The sequence below is a fragment of the Podarcis gaigeae genome (assembly GCF_964106915.1).
Source record: "Podarcis gaigeae genome assembly, chromosome: 15".
In the NCBI taxonomy this organism is placed as follows: domain Eukaryota; kingdom Metazoa; phylum Chordata; class Lepidosauria; order Squamata; family Lacertidae; genus Podarcis; species Podarcis gaigeae.
The window spans coordinates 13291004-13305379 of NC_139692.1; the positions used below are offsets into that span (position 1 = coordinate 13291004).

The 14376-nt window shown below is 40.7% G+C and overlaps 1 protein-coding gene across 4 annotated transcripts in view; it reads right to left on the reverse strand.

The window, feature by feature from the left end:
• The window catches only part of CDON (cell adhesion associated, oncogene regulated), a 116048-nt gene that overhangs the window by 18932 nt on the left and 82740 nt on the right, over window positions 1-14376 (reverse strand). For all 4 annotated transcript variants that reach the window (XM_083713443.1, XM_083713442.1, XM_083713445.1 and 1 more), the window contains 11 exons: window positions 13170-13316; window positions 12443-12586; window positions 11366-11653; window positions 10960-11229; window positions 9941-10297; window positions 8779-9071; window positions 8217-8388; window positions 7295-7426; window positions 5126-5332; window positions 4442-4623; window positions 3103-3208 (listed from right to left, as the gene is read on the reverse strand). In XM_083713443.1, the coding sequence (XP_083569569.1) occupies window positions 3103-3208; window positions 4442-4623; window positions 5126-5332; window positions 7295-7426; window positions 8217-8388; window positions 8779-9071; window positions 9941-10297; window positions 10960-11229; window positions 11366-11653; window positions 12443-12586; window positions 13170-13316 (2298 nt within the window). The remainder of the gene's footprint in view (window positions 1-3102; window positions 3209-4441; window positions 4624-5125; window positions 5333-7294; window positions 7427-8216; window positions 8389-8778; window positions 9072-9940; window positions 10298-10959; window positions 11230-11365; window positions 11654-12442; window positions 12587-13169; window positions 13317-14376) is intronic.

Sequence of the window (14376 nt, forward strand, 5' to 3'; positions counted from 1 at the left end):
TATGTAATGAAGAACCAAATGAAATCATCAGGAACTTTAAAAATAAAATCAAGCTAGCATGTGGCAACATATACAGAAAAGGCATCAAAGTTTTGAGACAATCTCATAAAGACAAGACTGATCATGAAATGAAACCTTGGGCTACTAATGAAGTCACAACCATTGCAAAAACTTTACTACTGAGTGTTTGGAACTGAAAATCCTGTGCTGAAATTTACTTATGAAAGGTACAAAAAAGAAAAAGAAAAATACAATGCAGCTGCAGTGATCCAAAAGGCATGCGCCAGAGATTCCCCTCTCTATATTTTCCTACATAACTAAGGCTAATTTGAATATTTAAATCAAAAAGTAGTTGTGGATATATAATCTAGTAAAGAAGAGTTTGATGTATAACATTTCTACCACTGTGCAAATTTCTGTTCAAGCTTCGGCACAGCAGAGCAGCTGCTAGTGGTTGCAGGCTTCCTTTAAGATTTCAGAATGCATAAACCTGAAAATCAGGAACAAGCAAATTTCACAGCACAGCGGAGCTCACTTAAACATTTATAAACACAAATTCTGTGTACCAGAAAGGCTACAAGTGAAACACTGAACTTCTTCCAAGGTAATAGCTTAACCTCTCAGTTAACTACACTCATTACATAGGTGTTTAGCAGCCCTGTAGCATTGTAGAGCAATATTAATATAGTAATAGATTCAAGCATGGCAACTTGTGGCAGCCATAGCCATTCTATGCAATTGTGAGAACAGGTTTAATCTTACATAAAATAATTTTTAAGAGCTCATAGATGCACTAACAGGTGTTATCAGGGGAATTCTGTAGTTGTCAGTGCTCAACCAAATGCCTGTTCCTGCGTTAACGAATGTAATTGGTTTATATACTTTCCCACTGTACAGCTCATAAAATTAAGACCTACAAATGGACCAAAATCCATCCAATAAAATCAGCTGCTTATATATTAGTGTTATGAGACTAAATCTGAGAAGCCAGTTCTTTTCCAGCTTCAAGCACGTTAAGAGATTTAACACTTGAATTAAATAGAAGAACAATTGCAGTATAGAAAATTTTGCAGCTTATCTCAAATTTGTAACCTAAAAGTTAACAACATGGCATCTTTATAGTAATGGGACACAGAATTCAAAAAGTGAAGGATCATTCATTCACATGAACAGCTTCCACACAATCCTGTTAGACCATAATGAGATTTATGGATCATGTGCGAAATTTATTATGAGAACTAATACTCCACAAATACAGTCCCACTGCAATTTCTGTGACAAGGGTTCAAGATCTGGCAGATAGTGACACAGGGAGGAAGAGATATTTGTTACAAACAACTATTTAAATCAAAAAGTAGTTGTGGATATATAATGTAGTAAAGAAGAGTTTGATGTATAACATTTCTACGAGGATACAGGGCATAGCCCGTAACTGGTTGTGCTCTTTTATCTCTGGTCGGGGACAGAGGGTGGCACTAGGGAGGGAAATGTCGTCGCGCCACTCCTTGGTGTGTGGAGTGCTGCAGGGCGCAATTCTCTCCCCAATGCTTTTTAACATCTTTATGCGCCCCCTTGCCCAGATTATCCGGAGCTTTGGGCTGGGCTGTCACCAATATGCTGATGACACTCAGCTCTATCTGCTGATGGATGGCCACACTGACTCGGCCCCGAACACACTGACCAGATGTTTGGAAGCTGTGGCTGGATGGTTTCGTGGGAGCCGATTGAAACTAAATCCTTCGAAGACAGAGGTCCTATGGCTAGGTTGGGATGGCATGGGGATGAGGGACCAACTCCCTTCTCTTGCGGGGGCCCAATTAGTGCCATTGCCTTCCGTTAAAAGTTTGGGTGTAATCCTTGACGCCTCCCTTTCCATGGAGGCGCAAGTTACAGCAACAGCCAAGGCGACATTTTTCCACCTTCGCCGCATCAAGCAGTTGGTCCCTTACCCTTCCCGCCCCAACCTGGCCACAGTGATCCATGCGACGGTCATCTCCAGGCTTGACTACTGTAATTCGCTCTATGCGGGGCTACCCTTGAAGCTGTCCCAGAAACTCCAGCGGGTACAGAATGCTGCAGCGAGGCTCCTCACAGGGTCTCTGCCATGGGAGCATATTCACCCAGTGCTTTTCAAGCTGCACTGGCTCCCGGTGGAGTACAGGGTCAGATTTAAGTTGCTGATTTTGACCTTTAAAACCCTTCACAGCCTAGGACCCTCGTACCTACGGGACCGCCTCTCCTGGTATGCCCCACGGAGAGCCTCAAGGTCCATAAATAACAACACCCTAGTGGTCCCAGGCCCTAAGGAAGTTAGATTGGCTTCAACCAGAGCCAGGGCCTTTTCAACTCTGGCTCCGGCCTGGTGGAACGCTCTGCCTCATGAGACCAGGGCCCTGCAGGATCTGATTTCTTTCCGCAGGGCCTGTAAGACAGAGTTGTTCCGCCTGGCCTTTGGCTTGGAGCCAATTTGATTCCCCCCCTCTCTTTTTTTTCCCCCTTTCTTTTCCTTCTCCTCCTGTGATGAGGCTACATTTTAATATTTTAATGTTCCATTATTTTAATGTTGTATTTTATTTTTGTTTTTAAGTTGTAATCATTCATCTTGTTTTTATTATTGCTTGTAAGCCGCTCTGAGCCTGGCCTTGGCTGGGGAGGGCGGGGTATAAATAAAAAATTATTATTATTATTATTATTATTATTATTATTATTATTATTAACCGTTAGTTTTGTGTGGTTGCAACAGAAGCAAATGCAATTCTGGAGTGCACTAGTGAAAGTTCCTTTAGCAAAGAAGCTATTGACCACCTGGTACAAGACACTGAATGAAAACATGTTTATTCTAGTGCCTCAACTCTAGTTCACAGGAATCAGAAAGGGTTTTCATCCCCCCCCCCCCCACACACATTACACTTTGGCTTTCTTAAATGTTACAAAGAGCACAGTCCCTTATACAGAGTTGTCTATTTCTGTGATGTCTTTTTTCTGATGTCTTTGTTATGTTTTCTTTACATTAGAACAGCATTTGGGTTGATGCTTTGGAGGGGGAATAAGAAGTACTGTAATTGGAGCAATTCCTTGCATAATCAGAGTAATGCATCTTACCTTCCACAACATCCCGCTTGTAATCACTATCATTGTCACTATCTGTTGGCCGGTAATAAATATAAAATCCTTGGATGGGTGTGTTGTTGTTGCTTGAAGTGATATACTAGAAAAGAAATATTAAAACAACTGAAATTCCAGAACTACAGTCAACAAGGGATATATTTTCCTGGGGCAGGGGCTGAAAGACAATGTTAATGTAATGCGGGAAGAGACAACGGAACAAAAGTGGGCTTTAAAACAGTGAGAAGTATTTTGTGAATACAGTTCTAGAATTTTAGCTAAAGCTATACTCTCATTATTGTTTAAAGGTTTCCATTCTGGGTTCAGACCAAATTAGCTTTGGTCATCTTGAGGGATGACCTTTATCAGGAGAAGGGCAGGAGTAATGTGACCCTGTTGCATTTACACGTGGATGAGGATCAATGAACTAAAGCTGAGGCCCTATGGGTAAGTGGTTCCTGGTTCTGGGAAACAGAAGAGTTGCATGTTCGGGATGGGGCTGCTTTTGCCTGAAGGAATAGGTATCTAGTCCGGGGCATACCTTGATCTATCTCTGTCACTGGTGACTCAAGTAGGCTCCATGGCTATGAATGCCTTTTTATAGCTCTGGCTGGTATGTCAACTATGACTGTTCTTAGAAAGGCACAGCCTAAGCCAGTGACCCATGCCTTGGAAATTCTGAGATTGCAGTAATATAATGTATTCAATGTGGGGCTGCTCTGAAGACTGTTTCGAAAGTTGCAGCTGGTGTACAATGTGGTAACTTGGTTGCTCAGTGGAGCACCATGCTGTGGGCATGGAACATCCCACTTGAAGAAACTGCGCTGGCTTTCAATTTGCTATTAAACAAAGTTTAAGGGTCTACTGCAATTTATAAAACCTTAAACAACTTGGAACTGGGTTACACAAAGGAATGCTTCCTCCCACATAGACCTGTCCATGCAATGAGATCAGAAGATGAGCCCTCTTAATGCACCTTCCAGCCTCCAGACCACCAGGAAAAGAGCTGTTGTGACGGTAGCACCTACTATGTGGAACAGCCTCCCTACAGAGTTACAGTAGGCACTATCTATATTATGTTTTGATGCAAGTTTTTAAGAGTACATGTTCACCAAGGCATTTTCCTGAGTGCAATACTGGTTGCTAATACTGACTGCACATACTCAGCATTTATACTGTGCATTTCAAGTGCTCACTGCTTTTCATATACAGCTTTTGGTTCCCAAAAGGTCAGTTTAGTATAATCCACTGATTTGTTGCTTTACAGAACATTTGATCTAACGCGAGATGCAAGCAAAATCAATTTTTTTCATGGTGCACATAAATTGATACTTACAGTCCACTTTAACATGATCTGAGTGTCGCTGACCGCCTCAGTGTAAGCAATGTGTGGTCCTGTGACGGGTCGGTTGGAAAACCGATTGGTAAAGCCAGCTACCTGATAAGGCCGAGAGGCAGAACTTCGTGGGCTCTCCCCGTAGTTATTAATAGCAATCACACGAAACTTATATGCAGCTCCTTTCATATGGCAAAAAAAGAGAGAACTGAACATTAGATGAAAAGATAAAACCCAGCATTCTAGAAACATAGAACAGAAAGATCCAAATGACCCTTGTTGTAAGGTTATCTTATACTATTTTTCTCACTCACTATGCTGGACATCCCTTCCTGATAGAAAGATCCAATCTAGCCAAATACTGGATGAGGTGTTATTTTCCACCAGAAAAGATATGGCAACATGTGAGCACATGCCAGCTCTCTATACCAAGTTAGGAAAGTAAAAGCTGGTCAGTGACTTATTCTCATGCTTATTATGAAAATGCTGTTCAGATGCTTGACTAAAAATGTTTGTGATAGTTAAGACACAAGGACTGCTAATTCCCCTGAATCTTATATAGCATTGGTGACATTAAAAGCAACATCTTATAGTTTAACAGGATTTTTACTTGGCTACAGCGCCAATGCAGAAACGCATAATACTAATTGTGATCTCTCTTGAACAAAAAATGCATATTAATACCTGGATCCAAACTGCCAACTTCCACTGAAAGTTTGGAAGGGGAGATGTTATCAGCTGCAACCAGCCACTCACTGTTCCTGTTCATGCGTTTATATTCTACTTTAAAGGCAGTGATGGGTGATCCACCATTGGCACGTGGGATCCAAGTGACATAAACAGAAGTCTCTGATGCCGTGGAAATAGTAGGTCGATCTGGTGCCTCAGGTACTGAAATAGGAAATTGAGATGGCTTCATAAAGATTTAGAATAGTTAGAAGCACTTGATTTCTATACCCACATTTTATTTAATAATGTGTTTCAGTCAAGTGAGAAAGAACATACTCAAATGTGCATTAGTCTTAAGCCCAGAAAATCCTTTCTGAAATGCAAACATGGAAGATCATTTCAGTTTTCAAATATGGAGATAATTAAAGCTTCTTGGGGGGGGGGAGCTAATTTGGCAATGTAGTCTATTGTATTCAGTCTACGTTATGCCAGAACACTGTATTATGTCAGCGCACACCAGTCCTGAAGTATTAGCACATCATCAGAAACCAAGAGAATTGCATAGCTTAATTCACAACCACAGAAATAGACAGGGTGATCTGCTGTGTCACTACTACTTGGTACCGAACTGAAATGAACGTATTGCACAGAAACCTCACCATTTGCAGAACAGAAAGCCTACAATCTAAACTGAAATTCCTAGATACAGTAACTATAAGAATAAAGCCTTCATAAGTATCAAGAAGCTTTAAGACCTCTTAGAAACAAGTTAGCTAGCGTTCAAAACCATGCATATTATATTAATACTTACTGAACTCACTTGAAGTTAGACAGCAGTGGGAACAGAAAGAATGGAGAGAGGTGGTGTTAGTAAGTGTGATTATAACCATTCTGGCAGACATATCCTTCAGTCTTTACTTTATTGGTTCATACACTTAAACTACATAGAGTACAGCATAGAGAAATGGGATATAATTTGGAAGAGGAAGATACATAGTTTAACCATGAGAAGGTTATATATTCTTAAGGCTATTTTCCAGCTTGTCATCTTCTACCACATAGGACAGACAACACACGCAAGCGCCGACACTTGACTATGTTGTTTCACATCAATTTAACTATGAAACGTTAAATTATTCTGTAAAATTTAGCAACGACAAAAGTGATGGAACATACATTGGACTCATTTTTTAGTAAATGAGTAGGACATCTCTCACTAATTATAAATTCCATTAATCCTACCATCTCAACATGCTAATTATAAATTCCATTAATCCTACCATCTCAACATGCAACCCAAAGACCATCACAAATAATACATTTTGATTATACACTGGAACCCTCTTCATTACACAACAAATCATATAGGAAATCAGGAGGGTAAATATATCATGTAATGAGTGAGGAGTCCTACTTTCTGGAAGGTTTGGATTAATCAAGGATTAGGCTCCCCACACTTCAGCTGATGCAGAGTTCATTCTTGGACAAACTCTGATGAATCGGGGGGACCACTGTCTATCATCTGATGACATAATGTGTATACTCTGTCAAAGTTGGTCCACAAGGTGGGGGTCGACTAATTGGCAGATTAAATACTGCTTTCCAGCTGCAGTTTCTATCTGCCTGGCACCTCACATCACATATGATGTCAGGTTTGAGGCAAGTGGATGTGGTTTGGTGAAGCTCCACAGACCAGAGGTTCTCTACCCCAATCTAGCTTACTGCAATCTACTCTGACTGGAAGCACTCTCCCAAAAGCAGTACCCAGCACTGCTACCTAAGAGCTTTAACTGGATGTAGAAGCTGCCTTATACCACATCAGACTATCAAACATCTACTATCAGTACTGCCCACATTGAGCAGTGACAATTTTCTAGGTTCTCAGTCTTTCATAATCTGCTACCAGATTTTTGTTTTAACTGAAGATGCCAGGGATTGAATTTGGATCCTCTTCATGCAAAGCATGCATTCTGCAATGAGCTACGGGGCCTTTGCAATTCCTCAAACAGTTTAGTGCTCAGTCAGAAAAGTCACAAATTGAACACTTATACACATAAATGACCTGAAAATTAGATGAACAGCCAGAGAACATTCAGGAGGGTTTCCACCCACACCCACACCCCAAGCCATATTGTATGCTGCAGTATAAAATGCACAGACAAAAATCTGAATGGTAACACCTACCTCCACTATGTCGAGATGAATCTGGAAGGACCACTCCAAAATTGTTGGTTGCCCCTTCTTGAATGACAGAGTGCTTAGGAATACCAACTGGTTGAGAGGGAGTCTGTGTATTTTTGGAGGAGGAGGTTCTTTCTAAAAGAGAATTATGTGCTCAGTGAGTGGAAGAAACCTTCCTAGTCAGTCAATATCCTCTCCTATGGCATGTTTTGAACCAAGTAGTAAAGGTTTATAATCACACACATCCTACACAATTTTTATGCCATTTGAGAACAGCTTTCTGCCCCATGGAGATAGGCAGCAATACTATTGAACCTAAATGATATTTACACTACAGAAATCCCACTAAAACTGAATATGCCATGCTACTGATGGTACATCAGTTTAGCCTTTGCTATAGGACAGCCCAAATCTGCAAGTCTGTTTCAATAGAACTTTGGGAAGTTCCCAAGGAAAGCGTATTCTCATTGTGAAGAGATCCTAAAGTGCCCTTTATGTATGAAAGAGCACTAATGTATGCAATAATGCAAGAAAGGTGATTTTGCCAAGCTGCCTTCATTCTGCAGCCAGCCAGCCAACTTTCAATACAGTTCCCAAGGGACCCCCACTCTACCGGAGTAAATCTTCCTAGGTGCTAAAGAGGAGAGGAGAAATTTGCAAAAATCACCTTCCTCCCCTTTTATCAGCAAGTGCTGACATTGTTCTGTGAATGAAAGATCACTCACAGAATCTCAGGGTTCTACTCAGACTGCAGATCTATGTTCAGTTCCTGAATCCTGGTTCAGAGCAAGTACTGGACATGGAGTTCCAATGAGACTGCAGCCACTATCTTTGTTTTTTTTATGGGTATTATACGTCTCCGCAAATGGGAACTTTAGAAAAAAGCCCATCAACTGCAATGTATTTTGAGCACACGCTTACTTACCTTTGCTAGTACGGAAAGTAAGCATGGAAGGCTGGCCTTCACCGGCCACATTTCTGGCTACCATCAAGACTTCATAGAGACTGGAAGGTTCCAGTTCTGAGAGAGAAAGTTCATTTTCGCTTCCAGGGACACGAACTGTATTCCAGTTGGTAACATTGAGATTATCATCCAACTGCAAAAAGGAATCACAAGAGGCTAAGAGCAAATAAACCCCTATCTAAATCTGCTGCAGTTAAATACAGGAAAGGCAAGTCTAAATATAATACCTTAGTTATTTCACTATAAGAAAGTGAAAACAAGTAACTGATGTGAAAGAGTTTTCTTAATGACTTTTCCTGCAAAGCTTAGAGCAAGCTTTAGGAGCAGAGACTTGAATGCACTGGGACAGGGAGTATCTCTCTTTGGCCTAATATTATCATCAAATACCAGAGTTCTGTACTGTGTGTGTGTGTGTTTAACATAAGCCCTGTTCATTACTAAAAATGATGGCAGTCCAACTCATCCAATTTTCAAAAAAAGGAAGTGCAAAGTTTATCAAATATAATGCAATTTGAATAAGTACCTTGCGATATTTCACAAAATAGGCATTAATTGGCTGACCACCATCTTTTCCAGGGCGCCATACCAGATTGTACTGATCTGGTTTAAGAGTCTGTGGAGGACTGAGAATGATTGGAGCTTCTGGTGGAGAAATGCCACTGGATGTTTTTTCTGTAGCAACTTCTTCAGTAAGAATCTCTGTTGGAGATGAACTTTGAAGGCCCGTATCTGAATCATAATCTCCATCTCCTTCATCACTCTGGGCAATTTCCACAGGAGCAATTTCTTCTGCTTTTGTACTAGCTTCGTAGGAATCTACAGAAGGAAGTTGAAGGTTAGAGATATGCAGTGCTAGAAAAAGAGGCACCAGAACTCTCCATGAATGCTTCCCTTAATCTCTTATAAGGGCAATGGTGTCTACCTGAGAGATGCCGAAACTGAGTTCTGGCAAGTTCCAGCTGAAAAAAAGCCCTGGAGATATGCATGGATTCCAATGTTGTTGGTTTGCAAATATCATCAGCTCCAGCCAATAGCCAATGGCTAGGTATGATGGAAGTTGCATTGGGTCACCCCAAATTCACCATCAGATCACATAGCACGTCCATGGCTACAGCCTGCCCCCCCAAAATCTCGCACCCACTGTTGCCTGGGGCTGCAATGGTGCAAAAATGTGGTTAAAAAGCATGGATCCACATGGATCCTCAGGATCTTTGCATTGGGTCACCCCAAATTCACCATCAGATCACATAGCATGTCCATGGCTACAGCCTGCCCCCCCCCAAAAAAAATCACGCACCCACTGTTGCCTGGGGCTGCAATGATATAAAAATGTGATTAAAAAGCATGGATCCACATGGATCCTCAGGATCTTTGCATTGGGCTACCCTAAATTCACCATCAGATCACATGTCTGTGGCCACAGCATGAAGCACAAAAATGATACATCCACTGTTTCATTCAGAATTTTTTTCCTTGTTTTCCTCCTCTAAAAACGATGTGCGTGTTATGGTCAGGTGCATGTTATAGAGCGAAAAATACGATATGTTTGGGCAGCAACAGGCAGGTGCTCCTGACCATCCATTAGACGTATGATTTATCCAAATCCAATAAAAAAAAGTTATCCTGACAGTATATCAGCCAAAATATCTGCACACTATGGGAGCAGCAACTTGGATGACACTTACCAACGGTAAGGAAAGCTTCGGAACGAGCAGTCCCATATTCGTTAATTGCTTCACAGGTATATTTCCCAGCATGCTCTGATGTAACAGGCTGAACATATAAGGAGCTTGATCCACTGCGAGACATGATGAAGTAGGTTCTGTCTGAAATGGAGTTGCCAGTTCTTGCTTGGGAGGATGACTTCCGTGATTTTGAATAAAGCACCTGTGAAGGATGGCTGGTAATCAGCCCATGACTGTTGTACCAACGGATTACAGGCGGAGGCAACCCAGTGGCATTGCAGGACAGCGTGACTGTGTCACCTTCTGCTACTCTGCTGTTTGCTGGCAGCGAGGTTATAGTTGGCTTGAAGCCTCTGTCTATTAAAAATATAAATATAAGATACAAACTCATATTATAATAAAATACAGTACTGTTCTTGCATATCCCGAAGCCAGCACAGTCATAAAGGGGGCCAGGGGGTAATATATGGACATCTATGCACATAAAAGCTAAGTAGACTGCATTGGGCCACAAACACATCAGAACCCGCTCATGCAAGTACTGTGATTGTTAACTACTCTAGTAAAAGAATATTTAATATTCTGAAGAGAAAGAAACTGAAAGCTTTCAAATATGCTCCCTAAACTGACACATCAGCAAGATGTATTATCAGAATTCCATTATTTGAGATTCTGCATATATAAGTTTACAGCTGGAATTTAGTTTCAATTGGCAACATCATCAAAACCATAAGTAACACTCTCAACACCATCAAAACTAAGAGGCTAATAAATTTAATCTGTCACAATCTCATAGCTCACACACTAGGTGGCCTATCAAAAATTGGCTAGTATTTGGTCAGTGGACTACAGTCTACTTTGCAACACAAGAAATGAGGTCTACCATTTTAAAGCGTAACTTGTTGATCAGAACAATTTAGGAGAATAATCCCAGGAAGCAACAGGCTATTTTCATGTTAGACTGAAAGATGTCAAAAAGAAAAGCAGAAAGGTGTTTGATGTGATTCATTTTTTTTTACCTCCTTGGGAATGAAGTCTCCCAGCAGACTGCACAAATCCAATGCCATTGTTGACTAAACACTGATACAACCCTGAATCTTCTCTGGTGAAACCATTAATTCTCAGCTTGTTTCCTGAAGGTAAGTGCCGTGAAGAAAGATGGACAGGAGCTGCATTATGGTACCAGGTGAGGTTAGGTGTCGGGTTTCCATGTATTTCACAGGAAAGATGTATATTTTTACCCAGGGACACTAACTGATCTTGCAATCCTTTTGAAATTGATGGTGATTCTGGAATGGAAAAGAAAATGCACATATGATATGCTGCTTTCATTCTGTTAATTTCACAATAGCATGTCTCATGGACCATAAATTTATTGCTTCAAAAAAACTCGCCAATCAAGCATTTTGCCACTGCATATCTTACCAAGTACATTCACACTGTAGTTTACATGTTTCACAACTCCGGACTTGTTATCCACCACACAGGAGTAATTTCCAGCATCTGACGTATTAATCGAGTCTATCATAAGATGAGAGTGAAGCATTCTCCACCTGCCTTTAGTGAGTACATCTTTGTCATCCTTATACCAACGGACATAAGAAACAGACAGGCCACTAACAACACATTCCAACATCAAAGGATTGTGCTGAGGTACTGTCAAAGTCTGAGAAGTGGTGGGATGAACAATGTGAAAGTTGTCTGAGGAAGAGCCTAGAAATTGAGAGGAAAGGATACATGAGTTCTTTTCAATTGGGTGTTCAAGACTCTCTGGCTTCCTACATTCTCATCAAGGCATTATGTTTCTATACCATTTTATAAACATGCCAACATAACCACCCACTGTTGACCCTAGGCTGAGTGAAGATGTAACATTTGATTGATTGTAGTTTGTTGCCTTCAGCCTGCTTAAATTTCCAAATGTTTGCCATGCATAGCCAAGCTAAACCTTAAGTAGTACACATTAGTAAGATCTGCTTAACACTTTTCCTTCTTTGTTCATTTCTCTGCTTGCAAACTGCTTTAACCGTAAGAATCTACCTTACACGAAGCCAGACTATTGGTTTATCTAGCTCAGTATTGCTTATCATGTCTGGCAGCAGCTCTCCAGGGTTTCAAGGTGTGAGCATTTCTTGGTCCTACCTAGAGAGGCCAACTTTTTCATGCAAAGCATATGCTCTGCCAGTGAGTTGTGGCCCTTTGTAATGGTCTGCTTGATGCAGATGCAACTCTTTAAAAAGGTTAATACTAACTACAATTTACAAACACACTCCAAATTATGTTTTCACATCCATAATAATTTAGGTATTTAGATTCAATGCTTAACCATGGTTAAGAAAAACTGGTTATGCATTGTACCAGATACTTTGACAGGGCTTCCTCTAAACTGAACTTTTCAAAGTGCAAGGTATGAGATTCAGGGAACTTACAGTGGTAGTCCTTGGTGGTTTATGTCCTATGATTTCATGGAACAATTTTAGTCCTATCACATTCAATACTCACTGCTGATTATGAGCTTATGTCCATTGGGTTCATGTTTAAGATCATCAGTGACTGGGTTATATGCTGCACACTTATAGAATCCTTTGTCATCTGAAGATACATTCAAAATTTGCAGATTTCCAGATGGGAGAATTAGGTAGTTTTCTAGGATAAAATTGGGTTATTATTAATTAAGTTGCTATGGACTGATTTTCTACTCAAGTGTGCAGATTAATCAGTGTTTACTGAAACAGAAAGATAATGTAATGACCAAAGCTCAAATTACTGTAGCAATTTCTAATGGTCAGGAAACAGACAGAAAGTGAAATCCCTCTATATGCGTAGATAGATATTTTATATATATATATATATATATATGCTTTCGTAGATTTTCACGGGTACAGGAATGCAGGTTTTGGTGTCCTCGGGTGTCTTCCCGTGTAAAAGTTGGGGTGTCTAGGCGACGTTTCGACGAGGTCTCACTCGTCATCTTCAGGCTGAAGCCGAAAGCACCAGCCTGAAGATGACGAGTGAGACCTCGTCGAAACGTCGCCTAGACACCCCAACTTTTACACGGGAAGACACCCGAGGACACCAAAACCTGCATATATATATATATATATATATATATATATATATATATATATGCATGCAGAAGTAAGTTCTACGGAGTTCCATGGGCCTTATTCCTTGGTAAGGGTGCTCTGGATTGCAGCCATTTATATCTTTTTATTACACAGAGTCTCACCTGTTGATTGTTCCAGCCATTTCCCTCGTACACGGAAACGAATATGTGCCTCTGGACTACTTTTTGGTGGCTTGCAACTGATTAAAGCAGTATTCCCTTCTTCCGCAACAATTGTGTTCCTCACTGAGGTCTCAAAATCATCAAGATCTAGAAGAAAACGTAGTTCGTTCTTTAAAGGTTCAGAAAATACAGCAGGATCTACTTCCAAAGTTTTGGGTTTAATAAAAAAGTGGTGCTCAAGTCCTGATCAGAGGATATTTCTCAGGAGAGAATGTCAATGCAGTAATAATGAAGGAAAGCCTTAAGTTCATGTGTGTCCTTCCCCTCCCACTTTACTAAGAACAGAAATTAAAGTTCCAGCATACAGCTCAGTTTGAAGTTTATTTTCTACAAGCTCTGCGTGTGCGCACACGTATGTGCGGGGGATGAATATACCTAAGTCTGAATCTCCGTTGTTACTGTACTGACTGTCTCCTGAAAAGCACCATCTAAAAATTCTTCTAACCTTTTCGACCTCAACAATGCTATATCGGCATTTTGTTCCTGCAATGGAAGATAATTAGAACAGCAGAACAGAAATTCGACAATGTGTAGAATATAGTGCTGTTGTACAGTATTGCCATGCCAGTTTTCATTGGCTAGGTTTGCACAGCACATTAAACCATTGTTAAAACAAATTATGACTGAGTTTGAATGAGCAGAGTTGCTGGTGCATACTGCTGAGAGTACACATGTCTTCTTCCTCCCCTGCTCCTGCTGTACTGTGGGGAAATAAGCCATGATCTGGTATGTCATGTTATCTGAACCCACTCTTGTGGTTTGTTTATCTCCAAATAACTTTGGCTTCCATATGTTGGGTTTGAACAACATGACATGCAGCGGCAAGGAAGAAGTGAAGTGCCCATGACTTCAACAGCATGCATGAATATGCTGCTCCACACTGGTTTCTTTTAACTATGGTTTAATGTGATGTGTGAATTGGGCCACTGTTTTGTACAATTCTCAGCTTATGTTACAGAGCTGCTAGCTCACTTAAATGCCAATTCACCTACCAGTAGCTCCACCATTGCCATTTTCACCTCCAAGTGGTACGGTACACTTAGATATATTCACAATTTATTGCAACCAGTAGAGTTTGTCAGTGCTAACTGACCTTTATAAGCTCTCAAGGGAATCCTGCTATGGGTCAATACTCTACAAAAACACT